Here is a 23,390-nt window from a genome sequence, read left to right on the forward strand (position 1 = left end):
AGATATTTAAACAAATGTAAAAACTTGGAGATATTTAAACAAATTTAAACAAATCCTAAGAAGCAATTCCTTGCATCGCTTACCTTGAAGATTCAGACAGAAGGTTTAAATATGTTTAAGATGACAGTGGTTTCCCAGGGCTGCATGTTCTTACCCCCTTGGTCAACTTTAGGAAAACTCTTCAAACCTGGATTTTAAAAAATATTCCTGGAACTCATTTCAGCTGCCCGCTGTGGGCTGTGCTTGGCGTTTGAGTGTTCCTTGATGGCTGAAACTTTCTGTAATTTTGGTTGCTGTCGTTAATGGCCATGTTGTTGTCCACTTTTTTGACATTCTTACTGGAAGTGGGGAATATAAACTGCTCAGGGTCCTTTTGAACTGGAGGGGCAGAGAAGGCAAGTAAAGAATCAAGGAAGTACATTCTAGCAACCATTTTTCCTGCAACAATTTTGAAAAAGGTATTGCAATCAAAACTTAATTTCTTTCCACTTGTTTCCTAAGAGCCTCCATTAGAGAACTCACTCACTCACTCACTCACTCCCATTCTCTCTTTCTTTCTTTCTTTCTTTCTTTCTTTCTTTCTTTCTTTCTTTCTTTCTTTCTTTCTTTCTTTCTCGCTCTTTCTTTCTTTCTTTCGTTCTTTCTCTCTCTCTCTCTCTCTTCCTTCCTTCCTTCCTGCCTGCCTGCCTGCCTGCCTGCCTGCCACTGCCTGGCAAGTAAATATTTTCTTTGAACCCTTCATGGTTGCTTTCAAGAGAATAACAGCTTTTAAATATCCCTTTCTTTTCTTTTCCCAAAGGTTGATATAAAACATGCAGCCACCTGAGAGTTTCTCATGCAGTGGGTTTGTGCAATCAATAGAGAGGGTGAAAACAGAACAAAGAGGAGACCTTGATTTCTTTTGTTAAGGAGATTTTATTTGATTTTATTTATACTTTTGGTAGGTCCTAGCACCAGTTCTCCTCCTCCTGGCATTCTTGCATACACAGGATTGCCAAACAGGCTACCTTTGATACAGCTGCTGGGCACGTGCTGATAACAGGCCTGGAACCATAACTGGTGCACCCTGCAGAAAGGAAAAGCCATCCTGTATTAATGGGTTAAAAACTTCTTCTGCAGGGTTTTTACCTATTCTTAAAGAGTCTGGCCAGAGAAGAAACAGTTTTCAATGTTTTTTTCTTTCTCCCCAAAGGAAAATAAGCTTTACCAATGAATGTAGAAAAGGAGTGGGGCTTCGTTCGCATGGTTGTGACCACCATATTGCCTTTTTTGACCCTCCTGCGCTCTAGGAAAGCACTTGAAAGATTTTGGGAAGCCACAAGTTCAGAAAAGAGATTGTTCAATCTTTGCAAGGAATTTCATTTTTTTCCCACTTAGCACTGTGTCCATCTGCAGGAAGTCAGGCTGTCCATTCTCCCAGATACACGGGGTGGAAATAAAGAATTCCTTAACGGCGTCCAGGATCAAAATGTATACAAGTGTGGCATGCAAGATTTAAAATGTCTTCTCTTTGACTGGTGGTTATTTATTAACTCGGCCAGAATGAGCTTCAGAACAAAGCTGGTGCAACAGCTTCCCCTTCATGTCGAGTGCAACAAAGGCAGGGGTTGGCGCTGATGGCTGTTGAAAAAGGATGGGAACCATTTTGACCTGAGCAGCTGAATTTTATATTTCCAAAGACATGGGAGCCCGGACGTCGTCTGTTGCTTTCTTCTTCCTGGCAAACCGTGGCAGGTTTGTCAGGCAGCCTGGATCCAGTCAGGGAAAAAAAAATCTTATTGGGACATTTTCCTGCTGAGAATATAGCCTGTTACAAACGGAGTCGAAGCACCCGCCCCCAGATTGCACAAAAGGGCAACACTGTGTGTGATGTGCGTGCAGGATACACAAATAGCTGTAAAGCTGTGTCTTTGTTCTTCTGCATCAGGGCTAAGCCAAGCAGGGCTGGGAACAGCTGCGCATATTTCTTAGGGAGCATATTCCTACAAGCCTAAACTTTTCGGTTTGATGGAACCCCCTACCAAATATTATGGTTAGTGGCCACGTTACTGGGGGATGGGCTCCAAATCTTGATGACTGCCTAGACAAGTCCATGCAGATTTTTTAGCAAGATTTTCAGAAATGGTTTACCACTGCCTTCCTCCTGGAACTGGTCCAAAGTCAGCCAGCTAGCCTTGTGACTCAGGCAGGACTAGAACTCATGGTCTCCCAGTTTCTAGCCCAGTGATTTTAACCACTAGACCAAACTGGGTCTGATATCTATATCTATATCTATTTCCTTGAATGATTGATTGATTGATTGATTGATTGATTGATTATGTACCATCAAGTCATTTTCAACTCCTAGCAACCATATAGATAGATTTTCTCCATGACGATCTATCCCTAACTGGTTCTTTCAAGTCTTCCAAAGGCGCACTCATCACAACTGTAACTGAGTCCCTCCACCTTGCTGCTGGTCCTCCTCTTCTTTTTCCTTCCACCTTTCCCAGCATTAGATCCTTTTCCACAGAGCTGGGTCTTCGCATTATGTGTCCTCCAAAATATGATAATTTGAGCCTGGTCATTTGGGCCTCGAGTGAGAACTCTGGGTTGATGTGTCCGATGATCCATTTGCTTGTTTTCTTGGCTGTCCACATATTCTCAGGAGTCTTCTCCAACACCACATTTCAAAAGCATCAATACTCCTTCTATCCTGCTTCTTCAAAGTCCAACTTTGCTTTCATAGAGTGTCATAGGGAATAATATTGCTTGCACTATCCAGATCTTTGTAGGTATAGACACATATCTATTTCCTTACCACTGTGTGTGTGTGTGTGTCCTTATCTATAGCTTTATCTCTCTGTGTGTACCTATATATATCTATATCTATATGTACAAATGCACACACACACACACATACACAAATACCCCACTCTGGAAATTCGAAACTTTATTAGAGCCAGGATTGCTGTAGAATTCAATGGAATGTGAAAGAGTAAGATCTGAAGAGTTGGGCTTGCTCAGTAAACTGCTGTATTTATAATCCGTTGTGGCAAATCAGTGTTAACAAGGCGGCAAGACAGGATAAACATCTCCCAGTTACAGAGAGCTGGATCTGTGGCAGGTTCACGCCAAGGCTGAGTAGCGCTCCACTCTCAGAAAGTGGTTTTAGTGATTTACCTACCCTGAATTCCTAACAGAAAATCATTTAACCTGCCTTATGTTCAGTGGGGCTGGCAGTTAAGGAGGTAGCTCCTGGTTACAAGCTTGTTCTGCAACCTTGAACGCTCTCATCTGAGACTGTCTCAGTGGGATTTGATGCCTAAGTAGGTTAGTATGGAATTGAACCATTAATGTGAATTCTACAATCATGATCTCGCCATGTAATCTATCTCCCCAGGATAAAATCAGGGTGGAAGGACCATATATACCACCTATTTAGGTCCCTGAAGAAAGGTGGGATCTGAGTAAAATAACCAACTTCTAGCCGTCTTGTGGGTCAGGATTCAGAAAACCCTGACGAAAAGGAATTCCTTTGTGGATCACCCTAAGCCTAGGTTACAGAACCCAGGTATTGTATTCTTACAACATGCAGTGCCCGAGGAAAGAAGCCACGATGTGCTGTGTTAGGATGGTCTGTTTGACCCAGCAGGCTAAGTCCATAACTGAGTTTCCACAAGATGCTGAGCCACTGGACGGCCCATCCTTGTTTTGGCTGAGAGGTGTGTCGTGTAAACCTGACCATATTGTTGGCATTGCAATTGACTCTTTGTGATAAGTTGTCCATTGGTGAGGCTCAATCTTTTACTAATATTTGTTCATTGGAGGCATGTCAGAGTATGCTCCTGGGAACTGCATCTTCTTGACAAAGTGGATTTCTGTACTAAAAGTAAACGAAGAGAGAGCAAGGGTCGATTCAGGTAGACGTGCTTCAGGTTTCTGTTCAGAGCTTCCTGCTTTAGTTAGGGCATTGCCTGGGGATTGGGACCTAATAAAGTCCATGGATCCTGCTTGTTCCGGGCCCCTTTTTCTAAAATAAAAATAAAAATTAATAAACACGTCCCCTCATTTTTATAACACAGCTTACTTATATTAAGACAATGTAAACACTGTGTTAAAAGCTTCTTCTGCACTTTTTTTTTCCCTTCTCATTCAGTGTGGTGGGGAAAAGAACAGCAACAGCACCCTTTTCTTCTCTAACCCAGGAAAGACAATTTCAGTGAGATTCTCCTGAGTGTCAGGCAGGATTCTTGTGAGGAGACTAGCAGGAGTACAGTAGGTCAATATCCTATTTTCTACTGTGCAGAAGCCTCTTTCTTTGCAGGAAGTCCACGTCTGGGAAATTGAACGACAGGTGTCACTCCTCATTGGCCTCATTGGATGATATCTCTGTTCTTCCACAAAGAGCTCTTTCATTTATCATTAATGCATACTCAGAATATTGCTTGCTTGAATTCATGTGCTCAGGCACAAGTAAATATTCCTAGTTTACACAGGTGATTGCAACATGTTGTCTTTATATAAAAATAATCTCAAGTATGTGCCCCTTCCTTCCTTCCCTCCCTCCATTTTCCCTCCTTCCTTCCTTCCTTCCTTCCTTCCTTCCTTCCTTCCTTCCTTCCTTCCTTCCTTCCTTCCTTCCTTCCTTCCTTCTCTCCCTCCCTCCCTCCTTCCCTCCCTTCCTTCCTTCCTTCCTTCCTTCCTTCCTTCCTTCCTTCCTTCCTTCCTTCCTTCCTTCCTTCCTCCCTCCCTCCCTCCCTCCCTCCCTCCCTCCCTTCCTTCCTTCCTTCCTTCCTTCCTTCCTTCCTTCCTTCCTTCCTTCCTTCCTTCCTCTCTCTCTTTGCAGGCATGACAGAACTGGTCCAGCAGATTTCTTTGACTGAAGACGACTGATACTGGAATGGCCAGTGACTTTGTTCTCTGATGTTCTACTGCATCCTTTAACCATTGACTGTATTTCCCATTTTGGACCACTCAAGGGAACTGGTCGCACTTTCAGACCTCCCACTTGCACACAGACCAAGGAGAGCGGGAAGACTTTCTGGGAGAAACAATTTCCTCTTTCTACCAATCTGCTCTATGAGTGTCAAATTGGGGCAGGACTGACTTGGGCTTTGGAGCACCAACTGGACCCTCCGAAAGGTCCTCCTGCAAGGCAGACTGGCCTGAGCTGCTGGTACTTGTGCCTTTGGCCTCCAGACAGCCTCAGGGTCAATGACCAGCTCACTGCTGCAGCTGTACTTCTGAAGTGCCAGCCTTTTGAGTGGCTTGTGGGACACCAAGGAGAAGATGCTGGACCTCAGTTTTCTGACCGAGGAAGAGTATGGCAAGCTGATGAGAGTGCTGCAGAGAGATGCAGAGCTCAAGAAAAAGGATAGTGATCGGATCAGGTAGGAGGAACTTGTTGGAAGTGTAGCAAAATATTAAGGCATGCAGAGATACTACAGTTCCTAGATGGTAGCAGAGCACGAAATCCTGCTTTTGAGAAACCATTGGAGAATTTCTTCTTCCCCAGACCAGTGTTTCCGCCAGAATTCTGGAAGCTGAAGTCCACACGTCTTAAAGTTCCCAAGGTTGAGAAACACTACCCTAGACAGATATGGAGAAACCAGCACCCAATTCCCCCCCCCCACCCCCAAATTGTGTAGAGGATTTTGAAAGGCAATTTGTGCCCAAATCCAATGCCAACTTTAGTAGTGGGACATTTATCAGAGAAGAAGAAAAAAAGTTTGTTGTTCCTATAGTTTGCTTTGCCAGTCAAAGGACGTTTGGATTGACTGAGTGGTTGACTTAATGGTGCTAGAAACTCAAATTTATTTTAAAGCTCTACACTCAGAGTTTTAAGATTAGCTTTGGGCTATTGTATAATGAGAAGACATTCTGCTCCAGGCACATTAAGATGGACTAACCACAATACCTTTCCCAGCTTGTAACCTCACCATGGCTCAAACATGCCTTGGTAGCATCTTCCTTCTGCCATGTCCTCATGATATTGCCTTCATCTCATCACCAGCCCACAAGTGAGGCAGGTTGAAGTCTTCCTTGGCTGTCCTGGTGTGAAAACAGCATTTTCCCCAGCACCCAAGAACAGCCTCAAAGCATATAGAATCTGTTCGCCTTTCTGACCTCTTACCTTGGAAAGAAGTCAGAGGGTTAGGTCAGAGGCTGTAGTTTCAACAGGCCCTTGTCCACAGGGCACTGTCTTAGTGCATAGGGGACTTTTTTATATCAGCCTCCAAAACCACAGTGGGGAGAATGCTGAAGTGTGCTAAAGTTAGCACTCTGTGGAATTTGGAGATGGTTATATGATATAAATATCTCACAGGTTTGAAAAAGGGAGCTTGGCTGCTCAGAAAAACTCTCTTGAGTAGACTAGACAGGTCCAGGTGGGCTTCCATATGGAGTTTCATGATTCGGCTTCTTTTCCATGAAAGGCATTTAAGAAATCCATTAAATGAACGTGTACCTCCAGTGTCAAGGTATAGCGTTGTCGTCGTCGTCGTCGTCGTCATCATCATCATCATCATTATTATTATTATTATTATTATTATTATTATTATTATTATTATTTTCTGCTTAGACGCTTGCAAGACTCGCTGAAGGATGAGACGAAAAAGAAGTTTGTGACCGGTGAATGGTTTCACGAAGCGAAGGCACAGCGTTTCCAAGAGGATTTAGAAGGCTCCGATCTACTGCGAGCTTCGATTAAAAAGAAAAGAAGCAGTTCTGACTGTGAGTCCATAAGCATTCCCACTTGCGCTGGTTAGACAAACATTTGAATCTGACTCAGTCTGAGGTTCACATCCGCTCTTGCTCAGAAAACCTAGGTCAAAATATGTCTGATTCAGGTCAAGGGGGAAATGCTAGCTGTGATATCCCATCATATCAGAATAGAATATGGTTCACTTGCTGTTCTGTAGCTTTTCACAATCTGGTGTCCTCCATAAATGATGGGCAGTGTTTCTCAACCTTGGCCGCTTGAAGACATGTGGACTTTAACTCTCAGAATTCCCCAGCCAGCATGGCTGGCTGGGGAATTCTGGGAGTTAAAGTCACATGTCTTCAAGGGGCCAAGGTTGAGAAACACTGATGCAGGGTGTACAACTTACAGAATTTTCAGCTTACATGGCTAGTGGCTAAGAATTCTCAATGCTCAACCCCAGCACGTTTGGATGGAATCATATTGAGAAAGTTTTGGTCAAGTACATTGGTACCTCGGGTTACGAACGCCTCTGTTAACAAACTTTTCGGGTTACGACCAGCTCCGGCCGCAAAAATTTACCTCGGTTTGCGAACTCCGCCTCGGGGTACGAACAAGATACGCGGCCATTTTCCCTCCCGTGACACGGTCCGCGGCCATTTTTCCGCCCCTGACACGTGGTCCACGGCCATTTTCCCTCCCGTAACATGGTCCGTGGCCATTTTCCGCCCCTGACACATGGTCCGCGGCCATTTTCCGCCCCTGACACGTGGTCCACGGCCATTTTTCCGCCCCTGACACGTGGTCTGCGGCCATTTTCCGCCCCTGACACGTGGTCGTAGGGAGGGGGACTCTCCCTCCAAGCAATAGCCGCCTCCCTGTCCTCCACGCCAGAACGGATTAACAGTAATTACATTGAACCTTATGGGGAAATTTGCTTCGGGTTGCGACCAATTCGGGGTGCGACCAGAGTCATGGAACGAATTAAGTTCGTAAACCGAGGTTCCACTGTATTTAAAAAATACATATTCCTTCTCTGACATCTGTCCTCTCCTGCTCTTTCTACCTCAAAAGATCCTCCTTAAAGGTATACATTCATTCTCGTGTATATATCAACCGTATTTGAAGATGGTACATTTGGCCTGAATGTTCGCCTTGATACATAATTATATCATTGTTGGGGGATCTCCTTTAAAGCTATCCAAATTGCTGGTGTTGAAAATAATTTTACACACGCACACACACACACACACACATGTTTATTACAGCCCTAAGGCCAGATACAATCAAAGTATACAATAGCAACCATCTTACATTTATATATATCTATAAAACAAAACAATTAATATTATTTAATCTAGTAATTAAAATAACAGTGCTAAAATATATCAAAGTAAGATACTGTGTTGTGGAATTGTAACTCTAAATAATGGTGGAGTGTATTGTACAGATGGTAGCACAAAACCGGGCAACTTGGAGGATATTTCTGGGTCTTAAGCACCTTACTTAAATTTGTTTGTAAATCTATATCTCAGATAGGTTGTTTAAGGGCAGTTCTAGCATTAGAAAATAATTTTGCAATTGAACACCTTATGGGTGAAAGGAATCCTTTTTAAAAGTCTTTCTGAAGTGTCCATTGACATTTGACTGGATGATCCTTTGGTTCTGTTTACCCACGTTTTGGTTATAACCCATCTTGAGTATTGCAAAGGGCTACCCTTGACAATTGTCCAGAAGTTGCAATTGCTGCAGACTGCAGAGTCAAGCGCCTTACCAGGACTGTAGGCTAGACTGAGAAGTCAAAAATGGCAAACCACTGTTGGATTCCAACCTACAGAACTTTTGGGCCTCTCCATGAAGTCACCAAATTCTGAGCTCATCTTGAAACGGATGGTTCCTTTTATTAACACTTTTAAGATCTAAGTAGCTTGCTGCCTCTCCCATTATGAACCTAACCAGCCATTAAGATGTTAAGCTGCCTGATAGATGAACTCTGGCAATGTTTGGGGCACTTTAGTTTGGGGGGGGGGAGCAGAAACCAAGGGGGCACCTACAAAGGAAGAATATTCAATTATGCATGGTGCAAGGTGAATGGATGGGGTCTACCATATTGTTTTGAGAAGCAGTGATGAAAACACCGTCCACAGTATTTGAATTCTCATCACTCCATGGAGCTGTACCAAAGGAAAATGATTTAGGCAAGGTTCATTTTTTGTTTCTTTCCCCCTCCTAACGTATACACTTTCTGCTGAAACTCTATAGAGTACAAGCCTTATAACTGGGAACAATGCCACTGAAGATTGCCCTCCTTCCAACAAAAACATTTACACCCTTTGCCTGAAAATGCATGGTGGAACAAATCCAGCTGGGCAGTTTTACAAGGTCCTTGGCTAAGCCGGGGTGGGGATTCATTCTCTTGCCAGCAAGAGTTTGGCTCTTGGTTACTAGGGGAGTTGCCTCACAAGATCAGGGTGAGAAGCCAATTCCGTCTTGCCCCAAATATTATGTTGAGCAGTCTGTTTTTAGGAATGGAAGACCAACATGCTTTGAAAGTGGAAAGTGAACCATCAGCTCACTTCACTGAAGGGATCTGAAGACTGTAATGAGAAGAAATTTCTTTTTGTGCTTTCTGTTTTTTAGTTTCTTTGACCTTACTCCCCCAAGACACTCATAATTTTTCTCCTTTAATCCAGAATATCTTCCCAACAACCCTGGCAAAGGACTGAAAGACACAAATTGGGTTTACCACAAAGGTGCCTTGAATAAACCACAGCTGGCTAAATTCACACAGCACTTAAGCCATAAGCTATGATCTGGAAGTTTCGGAGCCTGGGACTTGCGTGTCAAGTTGCAACTTCCACATTAAGTTCAGCTAAAAGCAAACCAACCACCTTACAGCTTAATGAGATATGAGAATCCAGACATTTGCTGGTTTGGTTATTTATTTATCGCATTTATATAGCCGCCCATCTCCATGTAAGACTCCATACAAGACTCTGGGCTCACAAACAGTTAAAAAAACATTATTAAAATACAGCAAACCAATACAATAAATAAAAGTGATAACAACAATATAAAACCATATAAAATCATAAAACAAAATTGGAAACATTTGGAAACAAGAGCCTCCAACGAGCCCCATGTTGGAATAAACAAGGATGTAAACTCAGTTTTCCCTGTTCCTACCCCCATACTCTAACTCAGGTTTCTGTAACCGGCTGCCTTCCATATGTTAGGACTTGAACTCCCAAGATTCCCACTAACATGCTGGCTAAGGATTCTGGGCGTTATAATCCTATTATATTGGAATTGGTGGAAGCTCTACACATTTATGCGCATTCTTTCAATGGCCATATAGAACAGAAACATAATGAGTGTTAGTACATCCTAAAGACATTTATTGTTGCCTAAAATGGAGGTCAGCAGGACAACATCGACTGGTGTGTAGGACACCCTTAAGTGATAAGGTACCACGATGCCCCTCTGACCCCTTTTTTTTCTGTGCCACATTAAGACAGTTCATGCTCTGGAAATGGTTCTTCAGTGAGGTCACTCGAAACCTGTCTAAATTGTAAACAGTGGACCGGTAGGAATGGAGGCTTTGCAGGAATCAGTTTAAAAGCCACAGCAATCCATACTGACCTATCAGGCAGAGTTTTTTGATTATGTCATTCTTAATCATCGAAAGGTCACTTTGCTGACAAAGAGAGCTACAGGCAACTTTCCTGTAAACCCTGGCCCTGCCTCAGCCAGCAATAGCTAAGAGAGTTCCTTGAAAGATAAGCTTTCAAAGTCTTTTTTTTAAAGCTTTGAGAGTTCTCATAATGCTTTGTTACTGAGAACCTCCAGAAGGCCGTGAAGATCTTAGGGCCAGGATGTTAGGGGAGCCTGTCAGCCCTTCAAGGTAGATCAGACTAGGAATCCTATGTCAGGTAGACCAGTACTACTTTTCGTAAAGCTGTAGTAACAGGATCTTGCAAGTCTGAATATGTCCCCCCCCTGCCTTTATGTCCAGGAGAACTAGGGAGGGTCTTGTCTGAAATGTTTTCTTAGGTTACAGTTCTGACCCAGACTCGGGTTTCTTTTATCTGACCATTTCTTGGTTGCGGCTCTTCCTCCTGTCCCTCAAGGCTCTTCCCTCCGCCCTCTACAGATATGTGTTTGCATTATGAGTTTGTTATGCAGTGCCTTGCTTTTTGTATTTAATTTTTCAACTCTATTTTTCTTTTGTTGACATAGGTTTTATTATTATTTTTTCCCCTGGGGAGTGATGTGTTAGCTGCCCAGAGTTATCTGTTTAAGGTGGGTGGTCATATAAATGTTCTAAAGAAATAAATCCCCAACAGGATTGTTGAAAATGTGGGGGTAAATGTACAACAGAAGAACCCTTAGTTAGAAGTACCCCTTAGTTATTTCATTTTCTTGACCCCTAACTGTGACAAGATCTTGGGATAGTGACACATAGCTCAGTGAAAATACTAAGCCAGTCCGAGGCTGTTGGGAAAAAGGCAACTTCCATACTCTGGTTTCTCTTCAGATCGTATAAATCTTTTGCCTTTTACTTCCATACTGCAAACTCCAAATGGCAGATCATTAGGAAAAGAGTGAACAAAGAATTCGGCCTTTCTATTTCTATACCACCAAATCTACCCAAGATGTAGATACTCAATTGCCAGTATCCAAGTCCGTGATGGGAGCACCGCTGAATTGTTACGCATAGGTTTTCATGGGACTTCCACAACAGCACCCTGCAGAATTGAAGAAGATGCAGAAAAGGCTAGCCAAAATGAACAAGAGAATGAGAGCAATATTTGGAGGGCTCTTAACTGGGAAAAACAGAAAAGAAGGGAAAATGTGACAAAGATATATAAGGTGAGCTGGAGGGGGAGAAAGTAGACAGATTATTACACTCCTTAGTAAGTACATATTGTACCATGCTTTCTATTTTTCCCCAGAGATCAGAAGAATCAGAGCAGCACTTAAGAGAATTTGTTTCCTATAGAAATTGGAGCGTAGTTTGTGGAGCCTTTCAAATATTGATCTTAAGATACAACAGATCACAAAGGCAGGAAACAGATTCTCCTCCAGCCAGAAATAAATCTGATAAGCCTTCTTCAGGTTCCCAAGGAGAACCTGACACTCTCATCATTTTGCTATCCATTGACAGCTTCAAACTATCTCCCTGTTTAGGTTTGTTTTCCTGCTGTTGTCCTCTGTTGAAACTAAATGCATGGAGGATCAGAATGTGGAATTAGCTGCCAGTAGTTGTGATGGTTTGGAAACGTCATGAAGGATCAGGGTTTCATTGGTTCCTAATCCTGATGGCTGTTTTCTGCCTCCTGAATCATCAGCAACTGCCTTGAATACTGGTTGGTGGAAAGAGACAAGGGAAGCAGGTCACCACCCACCAGGTCAGGGTTGTGAGCTTCCCAAATGCATCCAGTTGGCCCCCTCATGATGCAGATCAGTGAACTAGGTGGGTCATTGGCAGGAGTCTTCTTACATTCTTGGTACATTGTCTTCCCAAAGACAGATAAATATTTAGGAATATAGGAAACAGCTTTCCATCAAGTCAGACTCTTTGTTGATCTATTTGAGATCGATGCCCTAGATCTCACACTGGCACCCTTTAGTATGACATTCAAAAAGAAAAGGAGAAAGAAAAGGAGAGAAGAAAAGCCACCTCAACCTGAATTTGTCTGAGTTTGTATAACTCTGAAGTTCTTGTGTTCATCCGGCCTCTGTTTTCAACCAGACGGCAAATTGGTGAAGAGATTATAAAATTTAAAAAGGTGGACCTTTAACCAAACAAAGAACCCAGCGAGTCAAACAGGTTGGACAACTGTGAGTTTAGAATGTTATTTCCTTTTCAACCCCAAACATTCTCCTTCCAAGCCATTGTTTTCTTAGGCTTTTATTGAAAACCACCTTTTCAATTTTGTTCAGGCTCAAGAAGAGCTTTTCATACAATTCAGATAGATAACTTTCAATAAAGAGAAACCCTACAAAACCCAGGCTGAACCGCTTGAATATGAAGACGGTCAGATGAGATGGAGGAATTTTTGTTTTGAAATATTCCTTAGGAGAAAAGTTACAGTAAAGGCTGAATATTATGAAATGTATAATTGAACAGCATGAACAAGTCTAGACAAGTTCCTCTTATTCTTGTCCCTTTGTCTTAAATTTACCAAGGAAGAATGCCTTCATGGTTCCTTTTCTAGTTAAGATCTCAGGTGATCTTGAGTGTTGCTTCCCAAGCTGCCATATCGGGCAAGAATTGGGAGGCTCTTGATCAGGGATAGACAATTCCTCTCACGCAACCCTCAAGTTTCTTTCCTTCTCGTTACATATTGACTTTGTTTATTGAAGACCGAAGGCTGTTTTCTGCCAATTTGAGCAAATAAAGCTATGAATACTGTAATACGGCGTTTCCCAAGCTGGGCTAGTTCCAGGTTGTCTATTCCCAGAACTCCCCAGCCAACATAGCCATTGGTGAGAAATCAAGCTTATTTTACTTATCCATTTTGTTGCCCGCCACAATTGAGAGGCTGTCGGTGGGTTACAATCTCAAGAATAAAACATCCACAATATAAGTAATTTTATATAACAGTAAATCATAATTAAACCACAGGTAAAGTAATAAAGCAATCAGTTGAAGTCCACACATCAGGAACTAGCCCAGCTTGGGAAACATTGTGATGTACACCCGAAAATAGTTTCAAAAGAAAAAGTTCTGTAAACTTGGTTCCCACAATCCAGACCTATCCACATGTGATGTCACTCCCTTTACTTTGACTCTCAAACTCATTTTCCACCACTATTGATTAACTGTGACCTTTGGCCAGCCCAAGATTGCCAACGCCTGATTTGGTGCTCCATCAAAAGTAGCTAGTGGTCTACTGTACAGACCTTCTTTCAACCCAAGCTAGACCTCATATATTCTTCTTGCTATGATCACATTTCTTTCTCTCTGTTGAAATGAGAGAAATGAATGCTTTTCTCCTTTATTCTCCTTTGAGAGTAACTAGGTTGCTCAAGATGAGAGGAGGCTTTTTCTGTAGAGGCCCAATCACCACCCACTTAAAACAGAAGTTCAACTTTTTTCTAAATGGCCAAGTCCACACAGCAGGTTAAAACATTAAGCCTGGGCACCAAAGCTCTGTTCACAGAACATGGGGTGCCCTAACAATTACACTCTAATATATTTAAAATTATTATTTGGTTCGTCCAAAATACTAAAATATAGCTGGGTCACAAAGTATTCAACCCCATTTTAACCCAATCTAACACCAACCAATTGCAGTTAACCAGCTTACTTGATTTATGCATTTGTTGATACAGATGCACACGTGCATTGCATATCTATCCAACTCTTTGGACAACTGGATTCTAGAGCAATTTTCACGTAACCAGCTCCACCTTGGGAATCCAACCCCATTTTAGCCTGGACAGCCAACAAGCATTTGCTTTTAATAGATTTCTCTGAATAGCTCTGTTGGAGGCCAAGGCAATATTCAGGCTGAAGTAGACTGTATTTCAAAAATATAGCCCCCGTTCTGATAAACGTCTCTCTGTCTTTTAAAGCAATGGGATCAGCTCCATTCAAAAACGTATTCACAGGTACAACTTTACTGACTCTGGGTTACACCAGAAAGAGGAAGAAAAAATTTCTCCAGATGTTGTGATTATAAGAGAGAAAATGGTGTTTGGCTTGCTGGTTAATCTGTTGAAAGCATAACAATTGAGCTCTGATTTTAGAAGTCAGAAGAGCAAAACCTGCACTGCCATTACAATTACCCTCTTACGGGATGCAAAAGCTAAAAAGAAAATCTGTGTCCTGCCTATCAGACCAGTGAGTTTTCACCATAAGGTCTAAAAAACACGGATTATTCTCCCTAAGGTCTTAGGTTTAATCATTTTATTGATGGGGCTTTAAATGTATGTATGTATGTATGTATGTATGTATGTAAATGAATGTATTTATTACACATGCTTTCATGTATTTATGCAACTTTAGACAAAAAAAGGGAATCTAAGTGTAATTTTAAATGTTAGTTCCACTGATATGGATTCCTTCTCAAAACCTGTGTTTGTGTTTTGGTTGGTGATGATTTAGATCAGGGTTTCTCAACCTTGGCAGCTTGAAGATGTGTGGACTTCAACTCCCAGAATTCCCCAGCCAGCATGGCTGGCTGGGGAATTCTGGGAGTTGAAGTCCACACATCTTCAAGTTGTGAAGGTTCAGGAACAGTGATTTTGATTCTGATAGCAACCTTCAGTGACCCTTGGCCAATCTTGAAAGATAAGCAGGATTGGAGTGGAACATTTTGCACCTCCCTGTTATTTAGGTGGGATCCATCAAGAAATGGTAGGGCAGTGGGTTAGACTGAGAATTCCCCAAAGTCTCTTGGAAAAACACAGTAGCTGAACACATCCATTATTGTTGCCAAGAAAACTACAGGGGTGGGTCCTTTCTGTCAGTAGGTGTCAGGTGGTGGTGGTGGTGGTGGTGGTATTATTATATTATTATATTATTATTATTATTATTATTATTATTATTATTATTATTATTATTATTATTATCTCACTATTCAGGTTTTTTGGGGGCGGGGGACCAGGAACACATATTTGCAGGAGAGAGGGGAAATGTATTGGAGGAAAGGTATTGCACCTACCCCCTCACCTGTCCATGGATGATTGAAATGCCCCCTCCGATGGCCGTTCAAGCCTAACGGATGAGTCTGAGACTGTAAGGTTTCGTTTATCCCTAACCAGGCAGTTTCACTCCTTGCACGCTCTCTGCACAATTCACCTGGGCTGCATTATTTTTCTTTCGACTGGCAGAGCAGAAGCAATGATTGTGTTCTTCCGTGCCAGGGCAAACAATCACAGGCCACCTCCTTTTACGAGCCCTTACTCAGTTGCCTCCTCTGTTTGCCGAGATCAAATGACTAGGATTCCAAACAGGAAGTTGCTGGCTTCAGATCCTGCAGTGGATTAACCCTGTTGACAGACTCGGTTCTGCCTTGTTTAGCTTTGACCTGGCTTTGTTAGTTGACCCTCTGAAAAAAAAGCCCAAACAGGATCTCCAGGTAGGGCTTAAATATGGGAGGTGTGTTTTGATAGAGTTCGTCTGCAGTGGGCATCTTATCCAATGTCCATTCTCTCTTGCACCACATGTGCTAAAGTTCTCACATGTTGCTAGCCCTGTCGAGTCTTCACTCTGGCTAGCTTGAGAGATCAAAACATACCCAGCATTTGTAGAGGCCTGGGAGAACTTCCAAGTGCAGGAAGAGACTCATATTTACAGTTTCACTCTCTCACTGCAAGGCAACCAAGCACAGAGTTATAGATTTTAACCCCCACGTTTCCTCTATGTGTTAAGTTTCTGCAACATGAATTTTGGTTTTTTTTAATTAAAAAAAAAACACCAGAATTGGACAGAAAAACAATCCATTTGCAAAAATGTGAAGGAAGAGAAAATTGGGGATTGTACATACATATATGTTATAAGCACAGGTAATCTTACAAAAATAAGTATTTTAAGCATCCATGTTCATTCCATCTTTTTGTCAAGGCTTGCTTTTGTAGAATTGTTACCCTTTAGGAAAAGCATTCAAACTATAGCTAGTATGATGGTGATAAGTGATGATTTGAGAAAATTTAGCTTTCCTTGTTGAAGTTTTCCATGCTTTTCTTTTGTCAGGTCAGCTTTTCAGCCAGAACAGTTTTGCCATAGTAAGAGTGTTTTACTTTTGCAGTGTTTTGCATTACCAGACTTCGCTACTAACAACTAGCACGGCTCCAAATTCTTTCTTGCATCACTTATGCACAGATAGATGGATGGATGCCAATATAATTTGCATTTGTCATTAGGCAATATGGACAATAAACCAACAGCAGGATTCATTTTGAAAGAGTCCTTTTCTCAATTCTTTGAACGCTTTCAGTGGGGCATTGTCTCCCAAATTGTTGATATGTACCAAATGACCTGCAACACTGTCAGTTCAGTTTTGGAAGATTACAATTAATTTTGATGCAATTTCACTGGAGTGTAATAGGGCCCTTGGGTCGAGGCCTGATGGCTTGCTGAAATAACTTTAAAGGGAAATCTGTCAGCAGCAGCAGCAGCAGCAGCAGCAAATGATGTCGAAGCCAAAAGAGCGATACAAGTATGATGATGGGAGACCCGGGGTCTAGGCCCTCCTCAGCCATAGAGACTCCCAAGATGACGTGGGCCAGTCCCTCCCTCTCAGCTCAAGAGCCAGCATGGTGTGGTGGGGAGGGGGCCGGACTAGCAGTGGGAAGACCCAGGGTCTAGTCTACCTCCAGCCATGGAAGTTTCTTGGGTGGCTTTGGGTCAGTCCATCTCTGTCAGTCCCAGAGCCAGGATGGCCAGTGGGGAAGCTGCTGAACTAGCACTGGAGAGACCCAGTCCCTCCTCAGCCACAGAAGCTCCCTGGGGAGCTTTGGGCCATTCCCTCCCTCTCAGCTCAAGAGCCAGCGTGGTGTATGGAGAAGGGGCCGGACTGGGAGTGGGGAGACTCAGGGTCTCCAACCTCCAACCACGGGAATTCCTTGGGCGACTTTGGGTCAGTCTCTCTCTCTCAGTCCCAGAGTCAGGATGGTGTAGTGGGGAAGCTGCTGGATTAGCAGTGGGGAGACCCAGGTTCTAGTCCCTCCTTGGCCAGGAAAACTCACTGGGTGACTTGAAGCTAGTCCTTCCCTCCCCGTTGCCACCAGCCCATCTCACAGGACTGACCTTGTAGAGCAAAAAGGGAGTGCAGTGTACATCATCTGGAGCTTTTGAACGAAAAGGCAGAATAAAAAACAAAAATAAACCGTGCAAATGGGATGCCAGCATGATGTACCTGCATCCTGATGACACGCGCGTGTTGTCATTTGCACACCCATCTCTCACCCACGAGTTCAGCTCCATGCTGCTCCCTGACATGACCAGACTCATTGGGAGGGAAAAGGAGTATTCAAACCACCGTCAATTCCAGGAACTTTAAACATTGCTGAATTTACTTTGGTATGACGGATCAATCCTCATTCTTAATTGCACGTTTTTCTTATGGCGGGGGAGGGGGACCTCCAAAAGTGGCATTTTTAGAAAATGGATGAAACACGATTGGTTTTTCTTGACAGATGCAGAGAATGAACCCATGCCAAGAATTGTGGAAGGTGGACAGGCAGCATTCGCAACAGATGCAGCTGTTTCGTCTTCCCCTCCATCAGAAGAAGGAAGGTAATTCTTAAATGCAAGTAGAAAGCAGCAATCCAACAGTATGTTTATTACTTGTCTGTGTACTTCCTCTTATTATTAGTACAGGGAGTCCCCAGGTTAAAAACGCCTGGTTTAACAACGATCTGTAGTTAAGAATGGATCCTATTGTAGCAAAATTCGAGTTAAATACATAGTGATTCAAGTTAAATACACAATGGTTCAAGTTCATTACACAATACTACTTATACAGTATTATACAATCATACTGTTCTGGCTTACATACAAATTCGACTTATGGACAGACGGCTTATGGAGCAAGCTCCCCCCTGAGACTTGGACAGCCCCAACTCTGCTGGTGTTCTGGAAGGCCTTGCTCTTCTCCCAGACATTGGGTCTGAGATGTTAAGGGAGACTGGCACGTGTGTGTGCTTGGTTTATGGCAGTGTTTCTCAACCTTGGCAACTTGAAGATGTGTGGACTTCAAGCATGGCTGGCTGGGGAATTCTGGGAGTTGAAGCCCACACATCTTCTAGTTGCCAAGGTTGAGAAACACTGGTTTATGCTGTGGAAGACTTCTTGGGTTCAAGCTGTTGGGAAATGTTTAATGTTGCCTTGACTGGGTTTTTAATCTGTTGTGGCTTTTACTGTGTCTTTATTTTTTTCTGTTGGCCACCCAGAGTTACCTGGTTAAGATGGGTGGCTATACCGATGTCCTTTGTCAATCAAACCATCCATCCTTGAATCTTGGGAGGATTCTGAGAACATGGGGCAGCCTGGGAGGAACTGTTAGACAGCAGGAGACCCTTGGACCAAGCTGGGAAGGTAGTTTGAGTGCAAGGGAAGAATAGGAAATGAAGGCAAGGTCACGGAGAGCTTTCAGTAGTGCGGACAAAGCTTTTGTAATGATGAATGGAGACTCAACCTAAGGAGTTAAGGTGGAAGGAGCGATGTTCTTATGTGATTCAGTGGCTTTAACCGTTTCAGTTGCCAACGTGGAGGCTGCATTGCACGGTGATTAATTTTAACCTTGGTTTGGTTCACTTAGGGCTCCCTGTATTGTGCAAATCCAGAAAATCTAGTCTTTCATCATCCCAGCTCAGTGTGTTACAGGAATGCAGGCATTTGTCTATTTATATGAAAGGAGAGTTATTTTAAAACCTTTTGCAGGAATTGCCAAGATACCTTTATCCTGTTAAGAGTTTGGCAACATATCAAGCTATTTTTTTTTTTTCCAAATGTGATTCAGCAAAAGGCTTTTGTTTTATTTGCTGCTTTCCAAGGGGAAAAAAGAGTCTGTTCTGGCATTGGGATATCAAAGAAAGAATGCATTTTGCATTTGAGCACCAGTGCAAATGGGCTGCTTTTGTATTTTATTTTTAATCTTGCCACTCTTCCGGACTTTTCCCAGTGAGATTGTTGGAGTCTGTTGGTCAACAAAGTTTGAACTCTAGAGATTGGGCAGGAAACAAAACCTATCCAATTAAAGTCTCATTGCAAAAAATAGCCACCATTTGTTCTTTAAACTGATGGAAAAAACCACAGCTGTCAATGCTGGTGGTGGTTTTGTTGACTGCAAAGGAAAGCTTGCAAAGCCAGAAGCCAGGACAAAGGTTAATCATGAACCTTTCCAGCTGAAATGCTGGAACACTTTGATGATTGAGCTTGCTAGATTATTTATTTAGGAGCGGAACAACTTTCTGTTTCAAAGCAGTTCATTTGCCACACGTCTTCAAGCTGCCAAGGTTGAGAAACCCTGGTTTAATCCGACAAATACATTCATATTCTGGACGTTGAAGCCCACACGTCTTCAAGCTGCCAAGGTTGAGAAACCCTGGTTTAATCCGACAAATACATTCATATTCTGGACGTTGAAGCCCACACATCTTCAAGCTGCCAAGGTTGAGAAACCCTGGTTTAATCCGACAAATACATACAGTACATTTAAAGAGAAAGAGAGACAGAGATAGAACTATCTATATTTCTTGGCAGCTTATTTATAACAATTTAAATCTTACCACGTTCCATATGACTCTGGAGCTTCCACAGAACTTTAGGAGATTTCTTCTCTGCAAGGAAGTGAGAGCAAACCAGAAGAAGTAGCCGCATGAGCCAGCCTGTGCCCTGAAGCAGCGTCCTTTCTCTCACCTCTCAGGTTCTGGGTCTTCTGATCAAACATTGTTCTGTCTCTGCAGGTTGTATGAACCTGGTTCGGATTCAGCAGAAGGGCACGTCTTCAGGTCAAAGCCAAGAGTGAAATTGTCTGCCCTGCCCTCCTCTTTAGAAAAGGTAGTAGAGCCAAAGAACTGAGAGCATGGAACTTGATCTCAACAGACTGAGGCCTTTTCAGACATTTCCTCCACCTGAATCTCATAGAGGGGGAACTGGGTAAGGGGGAACCCCACCTCACTCAGTGGAAGCCTGAGACAAAGGTACAGACATAACCAACTTGATACATGCAGATTTTTTTTTTGCAATCAAGAAACCTGCAATGACTGGGATTTTTGGCAGTTTGGGCCTACCTATGTTTCGGGGGAAGGTTGCATCCTTCTGCTAAATCTGCTATATGGAGGCTGGGATGAGATGGTGGGCACGTATTCCCTTCACGCATTCAATTCCCATGTAGAGGGAACATCTAAAGAAAGCTCTCCATTTTGCCATCCGTACCCACAGAAGTTTAATAGTGTAGTCCTTGGTGACCCCATAGAACCTTAACAAACCAGTAGTCCTTTTGTTTTGGTCACAGGATTCCAATCTTTTTTTGTTTCCTTCAGAAATCCAGTGTAGAAGATGTATCTCCAGCAGACAGTGGTGTTGTGGTCAGTCCATTCTTGGCTACAAGAGAAAACTCAGAAGTTGGTAAGGAAAATAAACATTGCTTACACAGTCATGTTCTGAAAGCTTCATCTCAAGGAACAGGGTCTTTCACAGAGTACTTCGTAGCATGTTCCCACAGGGAGAGAAGTTGTGGGTAACTTTTTTTCAGGGCAAGCCCCCTTTTTTAAAGTATTCTTTTCAATGGTTGGAGACCTCAGAAGAACAGGGTACAAGTATTATTGCCCAAGTAAACAAGGACAATGTTTTTGTTTCTTGCAAGTCTGTGTTCAGGGTTTTCTTGTTACTTTAGGCATGTCCTAAAACGCTACATCCCCTTATTTCTTCTGTTTTTCAACTGAAAATGAAATTGCACTGCCAATTTTTAGCAATTTGCCCCCAAATTTCAGCAGCATTGATCTTAGCTGGAGATGGGAGTGGGGGGGGGGGCTGACACCAAAAATTGGGTCTAAGGGACAATATGTGGTCCATGGATTTGTTGCCCACTGTTGCTCCTGCAGAATGAACAAGATAAACTTTGTGTTTCCGATCAGCTAAATATTTTAAGAACAATGATGGTGATTTGAAATTGAGACCTACCATATATTGTTTCCTTCTGTCTTATTTCTATTCTATTTCAGATTTATTGGATCTGCACATTTTCAGCACATTTCAAACTGAACAAGTATTTAGCCGATAAGAGAAACCAACACCTAGTTCAGAGATTAGCTCACTAATAAATCTTGTACTTGCATGGTTCCTCTTCTCTCTGTTTTAATAGAACACTCTCCTTGGCTTTGTTAAACCATGATTTCCTGTCCCACTTGAACTGGGAAACTGTGATTTGCTATCTGACTGCAAACTACAATAGGAATCCAACCTGAGTGCTGTGGTTTACAGTCAGATATTAAATCTGAGATGTCTCCTCTGTTGTTACAACCTTGTGGACTTACCTGGATGTGGTGGCGGATAAGAGCAAGACTGGGCAGCTAGTTCTGTCCTTTACATTAATAGCCTGAACCATTGTTATGTGGAGGCACTGTTGGAAATTTAAGAATAACCCAATGTGGGTTATTCTTGCCAGAACCAGTATCCTGATAACCCCCTGAGGGTACCAAATGGTGGTCCAGCCTTGATACTATCCATCATTTGATGATATAAGTGGCGGTCTGTTTTAGATGGTTGGGTACCATGTTTGCTGAACACTTACCACCGCAAAACATATAGTAGCTTTCTCCAAAATGATGTTGTCCAGATATGTTGGCCTTCAGCTTCTAGAATTCCCAGTGATTCTGGGAAGTGGTGGAAAATCCAATGCATGTGGAGGACCCAGACTGGAGATAACTGGTGTGTAAACTCAGGTCCTTCAGTAAGGCTCTGGTTCATTTTCTCTCTCTGTCTTTTCCCGATAGGCTATGAAATGTCACCAGTGAGCTCCACCAAGCTTTTTGATGAGTTCTCTTACTCAGTGGGGGATTCTGTTTCTAAAGTTGCAGAGGATGTGCCTGATACTGTTACAGAAAGCAGAGGATTTCAGCCAGCCCTGCAGAAAGAATTCAACACACCTAGCAGAATACCAGTTAACAGAAGATTGAGCAAACCATTATTCTCTCCCAATATCAGCATCAAGGATGGAGCTAAGACATCTGGGTCTGGTTTAGAAAAGACAGAACCCTTGAAGATTTTCAAATTCCCACCTCTAGGAGAGGAAAACGGTCCTCCACGGAAACCAGATGCCAATTACATTATCATCTCATCAATGAATAACAAAGAGGAGGAAATTGGTGTAGACCGTGCACACTTCAAGAACTTGAAAAACTTTTGGGAGAAAGGAGGCGAGTCTCTCTTGGCTACCGATACAGTAGAAAAATTAGTGGAGAAGGCCAACCCCACAGAGGTCAATGGGAGGCCATCCAGATTGAACCAGCCCCTCTCAGTCCAGTCCCATCAAGGCCAGACGAGTGATGACAAGCTTAGTTCCAACGTGCACCCTAAAACCAGAATCCTCTACAACAAATCAGTGACCTTGTCTTCCAGTGAAGATGAGCCTGTTTATGCCACCCCACCAAGGAAAGGGTCGGGCTCATATATCCCCAGATCCACGTATGGTAGAAGCAAAGGATCAATGGGAAGTCGAAATAATCTAAGTGATGGGAATGGGAAACAGTCTTCCATGGAAGAAGAAAGGAAAGTGCAGCGTTCCAGCAAGAGGTCTAAATTACCTGTTCGGGTACCTTCGGTCAAAATAGAGATCCCAATCAAAGAACCGACAGGGATCCTTTTTGAGCCCGAAACTCCCACTGATGAGTTTGTCATGACCGAAGAAAACAAACATAAGACCGATTCCTTGGCAGGGAGGGTTCAGATCCTGATCGAGTCCGTACCTTCAGAGGAGATGGATCCAGATGCTGATGTAGAAAGATGCTCTGACTTGGATGATCTGGAAACCAGTGAGATCCTGGATGAAACTGAACTCTGTAGTTTTATGGAGGACCTTCCAGAAGATGAAGCTGATGATGAAAATCAAGGTACTCAAGAGCTGGAAAAACAAGTGCCTTCAGGTACTGATGCCTCCTGGTTAAATAAAATAATTGCATAGGCTAGTAGATTTATGCATACCCACAAACACATAAAAGTACACAAAACATACATATATATATATACACA

The 23,390-nt window shown here is 42.8% G+C and overlaps 1 protein-coding gene across 4 annotated transcripts in view; it reads left to right on the forward strand.

Moving 5' to 3' along the window:
* Positions 1-23,390, forward strand: part of LOC103048766 (synaptotagmin-like protein 2) — a 42,392-nt gene that overhangs the window by 7,038 nt on the left and 11,964 nt on the right. For 2 of the 4 annotated variants that reach the window (XM_088129184.1, XM_088129185.1), the window contains exons 2-7: positions 4,829-5,372; positions 6,563-6,714; positions 17,834-17,933; positions 20,105-20,198; positions 20,684-20,768; positions 22,136-23,284. In XM_088129184.1, coding sequence (XP_087985310.1) covers positions 5,272-5,372; positions 6,563-6,714; positions 17,834-17,933; positions 20,105-20,198; positions 20,684-20,768; positions 22,136-23,284 — 1,681 coding nt within the window. In that variant the 5' untranslated portion in view covers positions 4,829-5,271. The remainder of the gene's footprint in view (positions 1-4,828; positions 5,373-6,562; positions 6,715-17,833; positions 17,934-20,104; positions 20,199-20,683; positions 20,769-22,135; positions 23,285-23,390) is intronic. The other 2 variants (XM_088129186.1, XM_088129187.1) reach the window with 1 other exon arrangement.

This window comes from Python bivittatus, unplaced genomic scaffold (assembly GCF_059951505.1).
Source record: "Python bivittatus isolate LINGU-HERP-01145 unplaced genomic scaffold, Pbiv_v1 ctg000790_np1212, whole genome shotgun sequence".
Classification (NCBI taxonomy): domain Eukaryota; kingdom Metazoa; phylum Chordata; class Lepidosauria; order Squamata; family Pythonidae; genus Python; species Python bivittatus.